This window comes from Podarcis melisellensis (genome assembly GCF_964234715.1).
Source record: "Podarcis melisellensis genome assembly, chromosome: 8".
In the NCBI taxonomy this organism is placed as follows: Eukaryota; Metazoa; Chordata; class Lepidosauria; order Squamata; family Lacertidae; genus Podarcis; species Podarcis melisellensis.
Window position 1 is genome coordinate 43,233,576 of NC_138540.1, and position 15,642 is coordinate 43,249,217.

Consider the following 15,642-nt stretch of genomic DNA (forward strand, 5'->3'; position numbering starts at 1 on the left):
GGGGTAGAGTGTCTCCGTGCCTTAAACATGCACACACCAGGAAAAAAGGGCATGGTTATCATCTTGGCACAACTGATAGGGCAGAAATGGCCCTTTGCTCTGAAAGCTGCACACAGTTGCTTTCATGAGATCCAGGTTTCGCTAACATGCAACTGTCCTGCCTAAGGAGAGGAGCTGCAAGCAGTAGGCTGGGGAGGCACACATGCCCCCATTTCAATTCCTTTCACAGATAGATTTATTGTGTCAATTGCCTTCCTTTTCTCAGTGGCTCCTGCCAGTGAAACCACATAGGCTAGAGCACCAGCCTTCAACTATTGGATCAAGACCCACTACCAGGTCATGGCCTGATCCAAGGTGGGATAGTGCAACAGTAGCAGCAACACCACCATATAACTATATGGGGGGGGGATGTGTTACCAAATGCATGTTCTGGTTAAAGACGAATCCTGGATTTGGAAAGGTTGAAGACCATGGGGCTAGTGTTTTAAAGTCACTTGGAGGTGTTCTGCTAATCAGAAAGGCTCTTTAGTGCAATTCAGATATGCTTTGTGGGAGGGAGGATATAGAAATTCTGTGTCAGTGACTTGCTCTATCAAAGTAAGCAAGATATAGAAGATCTGTGTCTCCTCATGTTGTTATTCAAGGTTTAAAAATAGCTGCCTGGAGCAAACTTGATGTTGGGGGAGGAAGTGTTTAAACTTTTTCACTCCCTGACCTTTTTCATGAATGTATTGTCCACTCCAGAGCTGTTATTAGTTCCTTTGGGAAAAGACGGGTACCCAGATTGTAGCTGTCTTGTTTCCCCACTACATGACACCCCAAGTTTATTAATAAGTGTATTTGTCAGGGGGAAGGAGAGGATTGTGAAAATGGGGGCGGGTTAGGCCTTCCTCAAGCACTGTGCCCTTGATCCAATGTGTCCTCATGCCTGCTCTTAACATGCTTTTGGGACATCTGCTGACATCTTTTGTCATTTGGCTCTTTCTGGGCACCTGTGCTTGTGGCCTGTGGGATTGGCAGAAGGGATGTTAGCACCCTAGTCTCTTACTCTGTTCCTGCCTTTAAAGTGTACATCACAAATCAGCTGGATAGTGCAATTTACACGAGCAGGAGTGGCTGCCATGCTCTGAGTTTGACCAAATAATACAAGATTCTACTGAAAATAATGAGGATAAAGTTGTTGTTGCTGCTGCTGCTGCTGCTGCTGCTGCTGCTGCCACTACCCTCAGAGAATGTCCACAGACTTGCCCTGGAGCTTAATCAGTGTGAGCTCCTCAATATTTTCCTGCAGCAGAGTAGGTGACTGGCAGCCCCCTCTAGTGTGTGCAAACCCCAAGTCTCTTCTTTCTTCAAGGGACCAGCACCTACAGTCCCACCCAAACGTTACTCTGGAGCTATTCTGCATTATTTCTGCTCCCCTAGTAGTTGTAGCAGAAGCAAAAGTGTCTGCTGCATTCTGACTGAGTTCTGCTGTGGCAACCAAACCTTCCAGCAGGCTGGCCTCTGCACTGGGCATGCTTGACTATTGGCCCTGGCTTTGCAGCCTTGGATCTGACGCCTCCTGAGTGGGAGCGGCAGGGGGTGGGACTGTGTTTTGCCTGCCTCTCTTGGCATCAAGGCAGACATGGTGCATCTGCTCCTCTCTTCACACTTTGAAGTGCTGCCTCTGGCTTGACTCTCAAAGGCCTCATTGATAAAGCTGTAAATAGAACTCTTGGCCGGTTGCTGGCTTAGAGGCATGAAGACATCCGCCAAAAAGAGGATGGTTATAAAACGTATTTTCTCTCCCGGCTCAGCCACCAGGCTCTGCTCCCAGCCAGGCAACCTATGCCAGTGTTTTAGGGCTGCACCAAGTGGTTGATTAGCTGATTAAAAACATTTTGATTGACTGAAAACATGGCACCTGATTAATTAGGCAAAGCATTTTTTAAATGTTAATTATTCATGATAAATATACTTCTTTTCATTGCAGACATTCAGAGGTTGGTTTTCAGTATGACTCATTCTGGAGTGCCTGGCAGATACCCTCTCTATTTAAGAGCACATCAAGCCCCTGCTATGAATAGTGACTTCAGGAGGGGGGGGGCTGACACTGGAAGGGCGAGAGCAATGAAATGACTCTAACTGGCAGCTGCAGCCTCTTTGGTTTGGGGAAGAATTGGGATCAGAATGCTCTTGCATCAACATTTCATTTGGCTTGGCCTTTTGTGGGCTGATAGAGGAGGTTAGCTTGGACTGTTTAATTGGAACTTGGGAGCTGGTCTAGTGTGCCACTGCTTTGTTAGTGTGTGTAGGGGGAGGTGAGTTACAGAGCAGGCCATGTTTATGGGGATATAGTGTCTACAGTTTCCAAAGGGCAGGACACCATCCTCACGCCTCAACCAACTGAACCCATGGGAGTCCAAGGGTCTGCTTAAATTGCAGCTGTTTCTTACACACACCTCACATGCCTGGTGAGGGATTCTCCTTGCAAAGACTGAAAACAAGAAGTGGAAGGAGCATAAAACCTCCCATTCTGTCTTTATTCTACTCTTCCGCCTTGCACAGGACTGGAGTAGTTTGGTTAGTGCTACAGCTTGATCCAGATGGTTGCGCTCACATTTTCAGAGGGACAGTGACTGTTGCTGCTGCTTTGTCCCTGTGTGCTCTGCTTCAACCTGGGATCATTTTCATGTATGCTGGGCAGCTTCTCTCTCTGGAAGAATACCAGCTTGTCAGGGGAGAATATCAACTGGGACTGTGATACAGGGGTGAAAGTGTTAAACCCCCTTCCCTGTGTGCTGCAATCCTGATCCTCTTATTATAAAATACCTCTTCAGTGTTCCCCATGCATTTAATGTCTGCAGCTGGTTCTCTGAATTAGCATCTTAAGAACATCACCACATACTTTGGGCAGGCTAAAAATGCTTCTGCCCTAATTCAAAACCCAGAGTCTTTAAAGGAAACTACCCCACTCACCCTGGAATGCTGCAGCTTCTCTCCAGTATGAAGTGGTTAGCAGAATAGGGGTCAGCATGAGCTGGGATCTCTCTGGAAATGGGATGTTAGAGCAGATGGGACATTCGTCTGAGCCAGCAGGAGTATATGATTGCTTGCTTACTTCCCCACCCTTTACTCTAAAGTCCATGGGCAAGTTGAAACACTTCAAAATGGCAGATACACTCTAAGGATCAGCTTGTCTATTAATTGTCCACAAAATATGAAATGACTTCAAGTTATTCTCAAGCCATTTTTACACGAAAGCATGTGTTTTGCATGAATAGGTAAAAAATGGAGTTTGTTGTCCAAGTAGTTCCCACCTGGTTTCTGTTTTCCCATCATGGGGGCTGTCACAAGGGTTTGCCTGTTCTTGTACCGAAAGTTCACCCATATTTATTAAAGAGGAAAACCTGCCCCATACCTTAGGAATATAAGAAGAGTCTACTGGAATGGCTCATCTTATCAGCATCCTGCTCTCACCCTGGCTATCCAGATACCGGGGGTGGGGGTGGGGAGTGGGGAGTAAAGGTAAAGGACCCCTGGATAGTTAAGTCCAGTCAAAGGCAACTATGGGGTTGTGGTACTCATCTCGCTTTCCAGGAGCTGCGACAGAGCAACGGGAACTCACCCCATCGCGAGGATTCAAACCACCGACCTTCTGAACGGCAAGCCGAAGAGGCTCAGTGGTGTAGATCACTGCACCACCCACGTCCCTACCAGAGGGAAACCCACAAGCAGGACATGAGTTCAACAGTCTCAGCTCCCTGGTGGTTCCCAGTGAGTGGTATTCAGAGGCCTACCACCTCCAAGATGGGAGGTAACACACAGCCATCATGACTAGTAGCCATAGATAGTCTTATCCTCCATGAACTTGTCTAGCTCTCAGGGCCATCCCCGGATGTTTTGCCGCCAGAGGCAAAAGAGAAAACACTGCCCTGTCACCACCTCTTCCTCTGTTGCCCACCCACTGCTGTGCACCCACACGACATCACATGTCTGCCTACTGCCACCTGCCAGCCACTGGGCAGTACACAGGCACACAGAGGAAGAGGCTGACAAGTGCAGGGAAAGCTCCATGGAGTAAATCAGCCGCTCTCCCAGCTTTCTGGAACCTGCCACCCTGAGGGAACTGCCTCACCTCATGGGTGGGCCAGCCCTGCTAACTCCAGGTTGGTGGCCATCATTACATCTTGCGATAGCCCTTGTATCTACAGGTGAAGGGTGGTATGCAAATTTAGTACATAATAAATACATAAATAAATAAATACAGCAAATTCCAGACTTTAACCACAGTAAGCGCTGGGTGGATAAGTATTTTCTTTGTCTGCACGGAATCCTCCAACACTGAGCTTCGTTCAACGGACCGGTATTATAAGAAAAGGATAAATACTTCTCTCTATCAACATTTTAAACGCTTCTCTTCTGTCCTCCCTTACTCGCCTTGTGTCTAAACTAAAAACCTCCAACTGTTGTAAAGGTAACTGGAAAAAAAGTGATCTTGAACATAGTCACTGATTTTGTTTTGAGCAAATGAAATAAATATGACCCCTTTAGGGTCATAAATTCTCTGTCTTGCAAAACAAAGAGCCCATCTTTTGCTAGCGAGGAGAAGCAGGCCCCTCTTCATGATGTACCACGCTGCTTTGAATTACGTAGGCAGTATCTTGTGAAATCAGCCAGTGAAACATGCAATGCTCTCTCCACAGAGTGAGTTGTTTGTGTCTCGCACGGCATGTCACGCAAATAGTTGCATAAGAAGTCACACTTGTATGTCAGACTGTGCTGCTTACAGGGCGAGCTTGACTGCCTTTTGCATGCTCTGCCCTACTAGGAATTGCTAACCCAGAGCTGGGGGAAACGGGACCAAGGCAAGGAAGTATTAGCATGCACAAATGTTGTAGTGTCATGGAAATGTGATGCTTGTGCATTGTCTAATAGGTGAAATGAGGAAAGTTCTGAAATGGAACTTATTTGGGCTGAGTCAGAGCCAGGTTTCGCATTTGCCTCTGAGTGGCCACTTTGAGAATGGGATGCTGGGCTGGATTGCTTAATCTATCAGACTCATTTTACATTCTTGCATCAACAGTTTTAGGGAACTTACTGGACTCTGAAGCTTTGATTTGGAGGGAACTGTATAATCCTATGTTTTAAGATTTTCAGGAGAGGCCATTCTTTCTGCCCTGCCAATATCTGTAGCATGTCTGGCAGAACTTAAGGCAGGGCTTTCCAAGTGGCTTCCCCCAAACTCTAGAGTTCCTTGCAAGGGAGGCCCATGTAGCCTCTGATTACCTTCTGTCAGTAGGAAGAACATAGGAAGTTGCCTTCTGCTGAGCCAGACCCTTGGCCCCTCTAGCCTAGTATAGTCTGCACTCTGGCTGGCAACAGCTCTCCAGGGTTTCATGCAAAGGACCTTCCCAGTTCAGCTACCTGGAGATACTGTCAAGGATTGAACCTGGGACCTTCAGCACACAAAGCAGATGCTCCACCACTGACCTATGACCCTCTCCTAAAGGAGAATATTTTTAGTCAGATGAGGCTCCAAGTAGCTCCTCTTGTTTTATGCCCACTGCAGTGCTGCTATGTGTTCTACTGGCTGTTGTTGTTTGTATTGGTTGCACAGGAAAGTTGCCATTCCTCTAAATTCCTCAAGGCAGACACTTTTTGCCAGACCATATTCACAGAGTAAAGTTTGCACTGGCTGCCCATATGCTACTTGGCCAGGTCAGGCCAATGAGAGATCAGGTGGTCGCTGAGATATCCTGTACCCAAGTTGTTAAAGGGCCTTCAAAATAAGAACAATGAACCTGGCTGGGTAGCATATGGGCAACCAGCACAAGCTTTCCATCGCTAGTCTTATGTGCTAGCAATAGTCTGTCCCAATCAACAGTCTAGCAGCTGCATTTTGCATAAGCTGGAGCCTCCAGACCAGAGCATTGCAATAACTGAGTCTTGTCAATCAAGCTGGGCAATTTCCTCCAGTAGAAGTTGGTGGGGAATCTTCTGCAGCAGGGGGAAAAACCCGGAGTGTGTCAAACATGGGTGAAGCCATATTTGGGAAAACTTGACTTTTCTTCCGCCTATATGCAACCCTTCTCCTTTGTACTTGCATAAATGTAAGTTGAAGACGTCACTGAGATGGTGAGTAATGCTTCACTGCTGGACCCCCTTTTGCTTGGCATGGGGAGGGGGGCATCATGCCACCAGGATGTTAATGAAGAGGAAAACTCAGCCAGGCTTTAAGGGCAGTTTCATAAGTTCTCCCTGCCATTCAGCGCCCTCGCCTCCTGGGCTGTTATCATGTGGATCACCCTCCGCCCCTCTGCTGATGGGAAAGCTGGGAATATTCCTTTAAAAGTAAGGGAGATAAAGGGTTCTTTCTTTGCTGTGAACTCCTGCTAATCAGTTTACTTTGGGGAAGAGGCAAATCAAGCAACGGCACCCTTGGAAGGGAAATAGGACTTGGGAATTCAGAGCCGGGAGAGGCGGAAAGAAACTGGCAAGTTCTCCCCTTTTCTTTTTCTGGGACCCAAAGGAAGAAACCAGGAACAGGAGAGCAGAACCCAAGAAGACACGGGTGTTGGGCTCTCCAGCGTATTGTGCCAAAGAAGGGTCACTGGAAGCGTGTTGCTGACTTTGCCACCCCAAAACTTTGTGTGGAGCATGTCTGGTCTCACAGCTCTGTTCTGAGACATCTATCCATCTATTCCCTTGGAGGAAGAGTGGCCACAGAAGTTTCTTTCAGGTTCCACAGCCTACAGGTGAGTTCCCGGACCATGCTAACTATATACTTCTCCCCCAAGAGAAAACTCTGTTGCAAAATCCTGCGGGTTTCCTTTGTCTTTCTGTAGCATTCCCACCAAGGTGCCACCATGTCTGTGCCATCACCCCTGAGGGTGCTGCCCAGCCCCCCGAATGCCACTGCAGGCATTCCCGTGAGCAACCAGACCAATGAGACATTCTGCACAAGCAGCCAGCAGGTAGTGATCCCTGGCGAACTCTTCCTGACCCTGGGGATCCTGAGCTTTGTGGAGAACTTGTTAGTGGTGGCCGCCATTGTCAAAAACCGGAACCTGCATTCGCCCATGTACTATTTCATCTGCTGCCTGGCTGTGTCAGACATGCTGGTGAGCGTCAGCAACCTAGTGGAGACCCTCTTCATGCTTCTGCTGGAGCATGAGATGATGGTTGTGCAGCCCACCACCGTGATGCACCTGGATAACGCCATGGACATGCTGATCTGCAGCTCCCTGATGTCCTCGCTCTCCTTCCTCGGCGTCATCGCCATTGACCGCTACATCACCATCTTCTACGCCTTGCGGTATCACAGCATCATGACCATCCAGAGGGCCGTCACCATCATCGTGGTTGTCTGGGTGGTCAGCAGCATCTCCAGCACCATCTTCATTGCCTATGATGGCAAGGCGGTCATCCTCTGCCTGGTCATCTTCTTCCTCTCCATGATCACCCTGATCATGGGCCTCTACATCCACATGTTCAGCCTGGCTCACCAACACGCCCGCAGGATCTCCAGCCTGCAAAGGAAGCAGTCAGCGCCCCACTTCACTAGCATGAGAGGGGCCATCACCCTCACCATCCTGCTAGGGGTCTTCTTCATCTGCTGGGGCCCCTTCTTCCTTCACCTGATCCTCATCCTCACCTGCCCCGAGAAGCCCGCCTGCAACTGCTACTTCAGATACTTCAACCTCTATCTCATCCTCCTCATTTGCAACTCTGTGGTGGACCCCATAATTTACGCCTTCCGGAGCCAGGAGCTCAGGAGGACTTTGAAAGAGGTGGTCTTATGCTTTTGGTAAGGAGCAGGCGGCAGTGGGGGTCTGAGGGTGCAAGTAGCCACTGGGGCTCTCCTGCCCTCCCCAGAGGCAGCAGAGGCAGCCACTTTGCAATTGGGAGCTCAGCGCCCCCTGGTGGCACTGGGGATGGGCAAGCAGAGGAAGCCTCTGGGAGGAGGTACCAGGCAGCGTTTGCCACATCCCACGGCCAGAAGGAGGAAACAAAGTGTGTGTGTGTGTGTGTGTGTGTGCGTGCGTGCAGTGGGGAGGGACGTTCTTTTGCTTCCTGACTGCCTTCAGCCTAGAGGCATGGCTGAGATGTTGTATAACTCTGCTATTTCCTTGCTAGTGATCTAGGGAAACCATTCGTTCTTCCTCTGTGAGCGCTCCAGGGCGTTCCCATCAAGGTGTGCAGAGCAGAGGGTGAGGATGACAATGGCAGGTGCAGCAACATTTTCCCAATGCAGAAGAAGGAAAAGTGTGTGTGTGTGTGTGTGTGTGTGTGTTTGTGGCTGTGTACACACTCCCAATTGCGCTGCATCCAGTGCACAACAACCTTTGGTTTGGGAAGTGGCATACAAGTGATGTTAACCACAACCAATATTGATCCTCTCCTTTCTGAGGAAATGCTGTGTTTTGATGCATTCCCCACCCCGCCCCCCAAACCAGCTCCGATTTGACTTGTGTAAAGATACGGCCGCACTGTGTTTTAAGCCAGTAATGTGTGCACAGCCTAAATATGTGTTTTGTATGTCAAGGAGCTTTGCAGGGTAATAAAGAGGAATGTTTCAGAGTATGTGTGCCCCTTGTGAACTGAGCAACTGCAGGAGGGCTCTACCTGTCTAGGAGTACGGGGGGGGGGGTGTCCAGTTTAGAGATGTGGACATCTTTTCCTAAAGCCATTTCAGCACTGGAAGGAAACACCCTAAAATTTCAGATGCTGCAAATATGTCCCCCTGCATTCTCATAAGACCCGACTGGCAGCCTCTGACTGTGTTTCAGAGGACTTCCCTCCCTCCGTCTTCTGACTTCATGTTTGCAGTCTCTACAAATCAATGCAACTCAATAAGTTGCAAAATGGTGCCTCTGCCCATATCTCAACCCTTTGTCCAGAATTCTTACAACATTGTCCTTTCACTGAAAAATAGGCCTGAGTGATGCTCTGTGCTTATGTGAGATTATCTTTCTGAGTGGATCTCTGATTCCCTTACCTGTTTCAGTGTATCTGAAGAAGTGTGCATGCACACGAAAGCTCATACCAAGAACTAACTTAGTTGGTCTTTAAGGTGCTACTGGAAGGAAAAATTTTGTTTGTTTTGACTATGGCAGACCAACACGGCTACCTATCTGTAACTCCCTTACCTGAGTGGATCTCTGCTTGTTCCGGTTTCCATGTCCTGCAATAGGTGGTTGTAGCATCCCTTACCTGGTGGCTGGGCTACCTTGGGCCAAGCCTGGAGGAAGCATCAGGGACTCACAATCCTATCTAAATTACTGGTAGTTCCTTTTCAGAACATGCTAATTAAAGTAGGAGTCAGTCTTCAGATTCATGGTGCCCAAAGCACAGGAGCCTCCTAGTGTTGCATCATATGTCACAGATGGGAGTTGCCTGTAAGGAACCTCACACACATATCCCTGTCCGGTCCTGTGCCATAGGGATGCTTCCATGCAAAACAAGACAAGCCATAGCTCATTCCAGGCATCACCCCTAGTAGATAGGACAGTAGCATAGCCCTCCTAAAGAAATGACTCTAAATCCAGAAAAGAGCCTTGCTATTTACATCCAGAGCTTTACCAACTGGGCAAACTCTTATTCCGTGCCACATAATAACAAACTTCAGTGGCATTGCCGATTTTGATCTTAAGGTTTGCTCTTAAAAGCATATTGTAGGTCTGAGCTGAGGTTCTTTCCTAAGATAGCAGGAGCAAACTCCTAAAAGCACAAGGAGAGCCCTGCTGGGAACCCAACAGGCCCTGTATTCTAACATCCTGCCTCCCATAGTGGCCAACCAGATGGCAATGACTTTATGCGCAGGGAGGCTACACATAGCCTCCGTTGGCTAGCAGCTGTTGGTCAGACTTCCCTCCCTTCAGGAATGTGTATTCTGAAGTATGCACAGGTGTACCTAGGGGTTGGTGAAACTGGCTCCCTCTGGGGCACAGGCCTGGGCAGGTGCACAAAAATCACCTATCTGGCTATGGAGTGTATGACATGCATGTGTGTGGTGAACCAACACCGTTGTTACAGTGAGATCAAACATGGGAGAAGCTTCCCATCCTTCTCACACCATGGCACAAAAGTGTGCAGTGAAGTGATGGGGGTGGCATCAATACAGCTCCTTGCCAAGGGTGCAAGGGACCCTACAAATGCCTCTGGGAGCATGCCCCCCAGAAGTGGGTGACCAGGAAATCCAAGTCCGATGAAGGACAGTTGTCTCCCATTCACATGAAGGGCTGTCGCACACAGAAGATAGTTCTTCTCTGTTGCTCCAGAATCAGTGGCTGGAAAAGGCAGAAAAGTAGACTTCAATGAAACATGAAGAAGGCCTTCCAGATAGTGGCAGCTGTTCAGCAGTGGTTTGGGAGCTGGTGGGTTCTTCTTCACTCAAGAGGAGGTTGAGCAGCCATCTCACAGGGTTGTTGTAATTATATTCTGCATTGCAGGCCCCGTAGGGCAGGAGCAGGAGGTGGGGCTAAGCAGCCTTCAAAGTCCTATCTGATGCTGTGATTCTAAAAGCATCTGAGCCAAGAGTTCCCAAACTGGTTTACGGCATTTCTGTGGATTTGTGGTTAAAGGCAAGAGACAGCACATCTATTGCATAAAAGATTCATACTGCATTTTAAGTGCTTCTTTTGTTTATTATATTGAATTACAATTTGAATTCAGTGGAATACAAAGATGTGATTTAAAAATGCAATTAAAAATCACACAGCATCTAGTACAGCACAACACAATTGCTTCAACAGACAGACAACACCATTAACCATTTTCTGAGGGCCTGAGTGGTTTGGGAACCATTGCGCTAAGCCACATTGTGCAGAATACAAATCATGGGTCAGGATGAGGGAGACAGGAGGAGAGATGAATGGCTTGTTAGAAGGTGTATTCCGGAGAGCATAACAACTCACTTGCAACACTGTATAAGAAGCAAGTTCAGTGGGTATTTTTTGTGGGGTGTTGTCTTTCTCATATGCACCAACTGTGTGCATTCTCAGACACAAACACACAAATACAGAATGCTGGGGAGAAGCACACAGCACTTTTATTCCACCTTCTTATTATCTGATACACAATATTTTGTAGGTTTTTGTGGTGCATGTGGCATAAATGTTCAGCTAGCAGCTTCCGTGTGGGAGTGGAAGTTGCGAGGGGGCTGGAACTATTTCTAAGAAGTGAGAGCTCCATCTGACCAGGGGCTTTTGTTTTGTTTGAGCTCTGCCACAATGAGTCATGCCTATGGGGGGGGGGATTGGGTTCTACTCCCAGCCATTCAGCAGTCTGACTAGTCTCTGACACGCCACTCCCCCTGGGAGGGAAGAGGGCCTCATTTCCCTCCTGTCTCCTGTCAGTGGGCTGCAGCTGAGGCACCAGAACAAAATCACAGGGTCCTTTGCATGTCCACCTCTGCCTCACATGCCTACCCATTGCCCATGCACACCTGATGTATCATGCATATGGAGCATCCCTTGGCAATGGCATAAAAATTCCATGTGCAAGTCTGTCACTCATGAGGCAGGCTGGCAATCCAGAGCATCCCTTCTACCCCTCCCTCCATTCACAAGCTCCTGAGCAGCAGACACATACATGTTCTGTGGCACTCCCTCCCCCCACCCCTTGTTATGCAGCAGCCTGGTTGTTCTGGAATGTGCGCACCATCTATTGCCTGGAGGTGGCACTGGTGTTTGCTGCCTTTGCCCTTCAGGTCCTCTTGGGCAAACGTCCTGAGCTGGTTCTATGTCCCCATCCAGGGAAACACCATTGCTCAGTGGTAGAGGACCTCCTCTCCCCTGTTCAATCTCTGGTGTCTTAAGGTAAGGCTGGGAATGTCTCCTGCCTAAAACCCTGGAAAGCTGCTGTCAGTCAGTGAGACAGTACTAAGCTGGCAATCATCTGATGCAGCATAAGGCAGCTTCATATTATTCCGGCAGGGTGGCTAACCTTTTTGTTAGGGAAGGACCTAAGTTCAGTGCTAAAATAACAGCAGCTTTGCATGCAGAAATGCCTGGGTTCAAGTATGGCTGAGAAAAGACTCCTACCTGAAATCTTGATGAGCTGCTGCTGCCTGTTGGTGCAGACAATACTAAGGCTAGATGGTTTTCGATGTACCCATTCCTTGCCAAGGCAGGTGCTTTACCTGAGAAAGAGGGTGAACTAGCTGTTTGCCCACTGCACAGTCACACTCGCTCTTGAGTTCCTTTGTCTCTGTCCAAGGCCAGATGTGATTCTCCTTCAGGCGAGCCCTTTCTCCAAGCTCTGTCATCTCTGATTACTGCTCCCTGCTGCTCACTTTGCAAAAAAAGAAAGACCTCTTTCTGGGCAAGGCTACTCCCTAGGGCAGCGGCCACATCCACCATTCTGGGAATTCAGCTGCTGTGGGGAATGATCTCAGAGTGCTTTTCCTTGCTAGCAACTTGGCTGCATTTTACTGCCACTCCAGATGTAGGAGGGACTGCGCAGGCAGGAAGCCTGGCAGAGAGGCTGGCATGGGATGACCATGAACAGGCCCTGAAGAATAAGCGGAGAAGGGCTTAGAAGCCAGCAGAATTTATCCTAACCTGCAGCTAGAAATGTTTTCATAGAATCATAGTTAGAAGGGGTCCTGAGAGTCATCTCTTCCAACCCCCTGCAATGCAGGGATCTCAACTAAAGCACCCATGCCAGATGGCCATCCAAGCTCTGCCTAAAAATCTCCAAGGAAGGAGAGTCCACCAAGCAATGCTGGATTACCACATAGGCAGAGAAGGGACCCATGCCTTTTAGGGGCCCAATGACAACAGGTAAAATAATATTGATTTGATCTTGAAAGAAAATTACAATCAGGACTTCTTAGTTCAATGCTATCCCACTAGAGCAGGCGTGGTGGGGAGATTTCGACAGCCTAGGGGCCTCCACAGGATTTAATCCGGCACTGCTTCCAAAGGAGTCTGTTCTCTTAGTACCATCAGAAAGTTCTTCCTGATGTTTAGTTGGATATTGGAATATCCTTTCTTGTATCTTGAAGCCATTGGTTCCGGTCCTACCCTCTGGAGCTGGAGAAAACAACCTGGCTCCATCCTCCATGTGACAGCCCTTTAGATATTTGAAGATGGCTATCATATCTCTTCTCAGTTTCCTCTTTAGCAGGTTAAACATACCCAGCTCCCTCAATTGTTCCTCATGAGGCTCGGTTTCCTGACCCTTTGTGCATTAGGTGGAAAACTTGTCTCATGGGAACTATTTGTGTGTGTGCAGTTTGAGAATAAGGGATTATCAGTAAGGAGCTAGATTGTTCTTTGAAAAAGAAATAAATGAGATTTCTCCCTCCTCCCTGGACCCTGTCTCTTCCTGCTTTCTGAAAGAATAATTCTGGGGTGGAGATGCTTGTGGATTGGGAGGGCCGTCAATACAGATGGGAAGCCTAGACCAGACACTGGGGGGCGCTGGTATCCAGCAACAAGAAAGAGAGAAGCAGCTTTGCCTTGGTGGACAGCAAAAGTTAACCCTGAGCCAGCCAGGATCCAAGCCCTGCCTGTGACATGTTGCCAGTGACAGAGCCCACGTGAAATCCTCTCAAAGAAGCGTTAGGTGCCCTTGAGCACGTACAGAGTCCTGCCAAGAGTTCCCAGCCAAGCACCCGGCATCCCTCTGTGATTTAAGGGCTGGGCTTGCAGATAGGAAGATATCATCAGGCCTAGGCTGGCTGCTGGTGATCAGCCCCCTCTCCTTGTATTATACTGGCTACGGGAGCGGGGAGGATGCTGAACCATTGCGAGGCCAATTGTCGACCTCCCTGTTTCCAGCACCAGCATATTTCTTGAGCAGGGTAAATGAGTGAGTGAATGTGGGCCTTTCCGCCTTCAGTTGTATACAGGTGAAGCAGACCTTGGTGGGGGACAGGGCCGGATTTAGGTTTGATGAGGTCCTAAGCTACTGAATGTAATGCGGCCCTTTATATGTCCAGCTGTCCTTTGTCAACAACAAATTGCCACAGTTTTTTGTGTTGAATATATGCTATATGCAGGGCCCATTACTTACATCATAGGAGCCTACACAACACAAACACTGTTGCTGTATGTAGGTTTTATTTTATTATATTTCTTTTTTATCTTATATTTTGGAAATGTACATCCAGGTGTTTTTTTCTTTAGTTTTTTGGGGGGCCCCCAAGAGAGTGGGGCGGGGCCCTAAGCTATAGCTTGTTTAGCTTATATCTAAATCCGGCACTGGTGGGGGAGCTAGGAGAGCGTTGCCTCGAAGGGACCCACCCGTTCCCCTGGCAAGGAGCTCCTGCTTTTTGCAGCCTGCTGTTCTTCCTGCTGCGGTTCTCGCCTGTCAGAGAGGGGGCAGCCTTTCCTCCCCCCCTCCCCACTTAGGGAAGAGGTCAGCAGTCTCCCTCCACAGGCCTTTGTTCTCCCCCAGGAATTGCAACGACAACCCAGACACAAAGGAGGGCGTAGGGGGAAAATGACAGGAAACAGATCTGTGGGGCCCCTCCCCATCTCCCCACCCAGGAAAAGGGGGAGAGTAGGGAGAGGCAGCTTCCTGCCCGAGCTGGCTGAACAAAGGGGAGGCGGGCGGGAAGCCTCCTCGCTCTCTCCTCCTGCGCACCTGGGACCACGAAGGGGCTTTTGTTCTGCCGACTTTCCTCACCACCACCCGCATCATCTCCCCCCACTTAGGCGATGGTCCATCGCCCGTAGCCGCCCTTGTTCCCGGTAGGATGGCCTTCAGTTGCCCCTTGCAAATTGCAAGCAGCCGAGGAAGAGAGACCCACGACGAGGCCCCACCCAGCGGGCAGGGGCGGGCTGGGCACTGCTGAGTCAGGGGGGTTCGCCCAGCTGGCAGTTAGTCAGCAGCAGGAGAGCACAGAGGCTGCGGGCAAAGAGTTGGCCAAGCGGCGAAAGGTTCGAAGGAAGCGCCCGTCATCAGAGCCTCTAGGCGGCTCACCGGAAGGAAACACGCGTGTTCAAAACCGATTGTTAAAAGCACCCCAACCTCAGCAAAATACACACAGCTTCAATGCAGGATGGCCCCTCTAATATATGTCTTCAAAGGGCTGGGTGGGCGGTCGTGATATCAAGAGAAGCGGAGAAGCCCCCAGTCACAAAGCAGAGCGCTGCTGTCTGGCTGGGGAATAAGGAAAGAGGCGCGCCAAGGAAGGATGCTTTGGCGACCCCGTCCGAGGTCATCAAAGGCAAATCCAGGACTGGGGCGAGGCTGAAACTTGAGACCTGATAACAAAGATGCCCCCCACCCAAGAGACATCCCAGGAAAGTGGCTGTCCCCCTCACGCACCCCCAGGTACCGCAGCGGCCCACCCGCCCACTCTGGGATGTGAACCTCCAAGTCGCTTCAGGCAACAGCCTGCGATGCCTCCTGCATCAGCCGCCTCCCCTGGGCCTTTTCTTTTGCACGGGCCTTTTCCTCGATCCCGGCTTGCGGGCGAGGCGGGGCGGAGGGAGCGCGGGCCTTTCCCTGCCCCAGCCTGGCCGCCCGCTTTGTGCCAGGCAGCGCGGCTCTGGCCGGCGCCGAGGGATGCGCTGCTGGTGCTGATGCTGCAGGGATGTTGCAGTATTTTGCGGCGGCGCCTCCTGATTGGCCGCGGCGTCGGCGCTGACGTCAGCGCCCCGGCCTGGGTGCAGCGGGAGGCGCCTATAAAACCCGCCGGCAGCA

The 15,642-nt window shown here is 49.7% G+C and overlaps 1 protein-coding gene across 1 annotated transcript; it reads left to right on the plus strand.

Moving 5' to 3' along the window:
* Positions 1-6,110: 6,110 nt before the first annotated feature.
* Positions 6,111-8,562, plus strand: MC1R (melanocortin 1 receptor). Its single transcript, XM_081920237.1, has 2 exons — positions 6,111-6,737; positions 6,828-8,562. Exon 2 carries the CDS (start codon positions 6,849-6,851, stop codon positions 7,791-7,793), a length of 945 nt encoding a protein of 314 aa, XP_081776363.1. The 5' UTR covers positions 6,111-6,737; positions 6,828-6,848; the 3' UTR covers positions 7,794-8,562.
* The last annotated feature ends 7,080 nt before the right edge of the window (positions 8,563-15,642 follow it).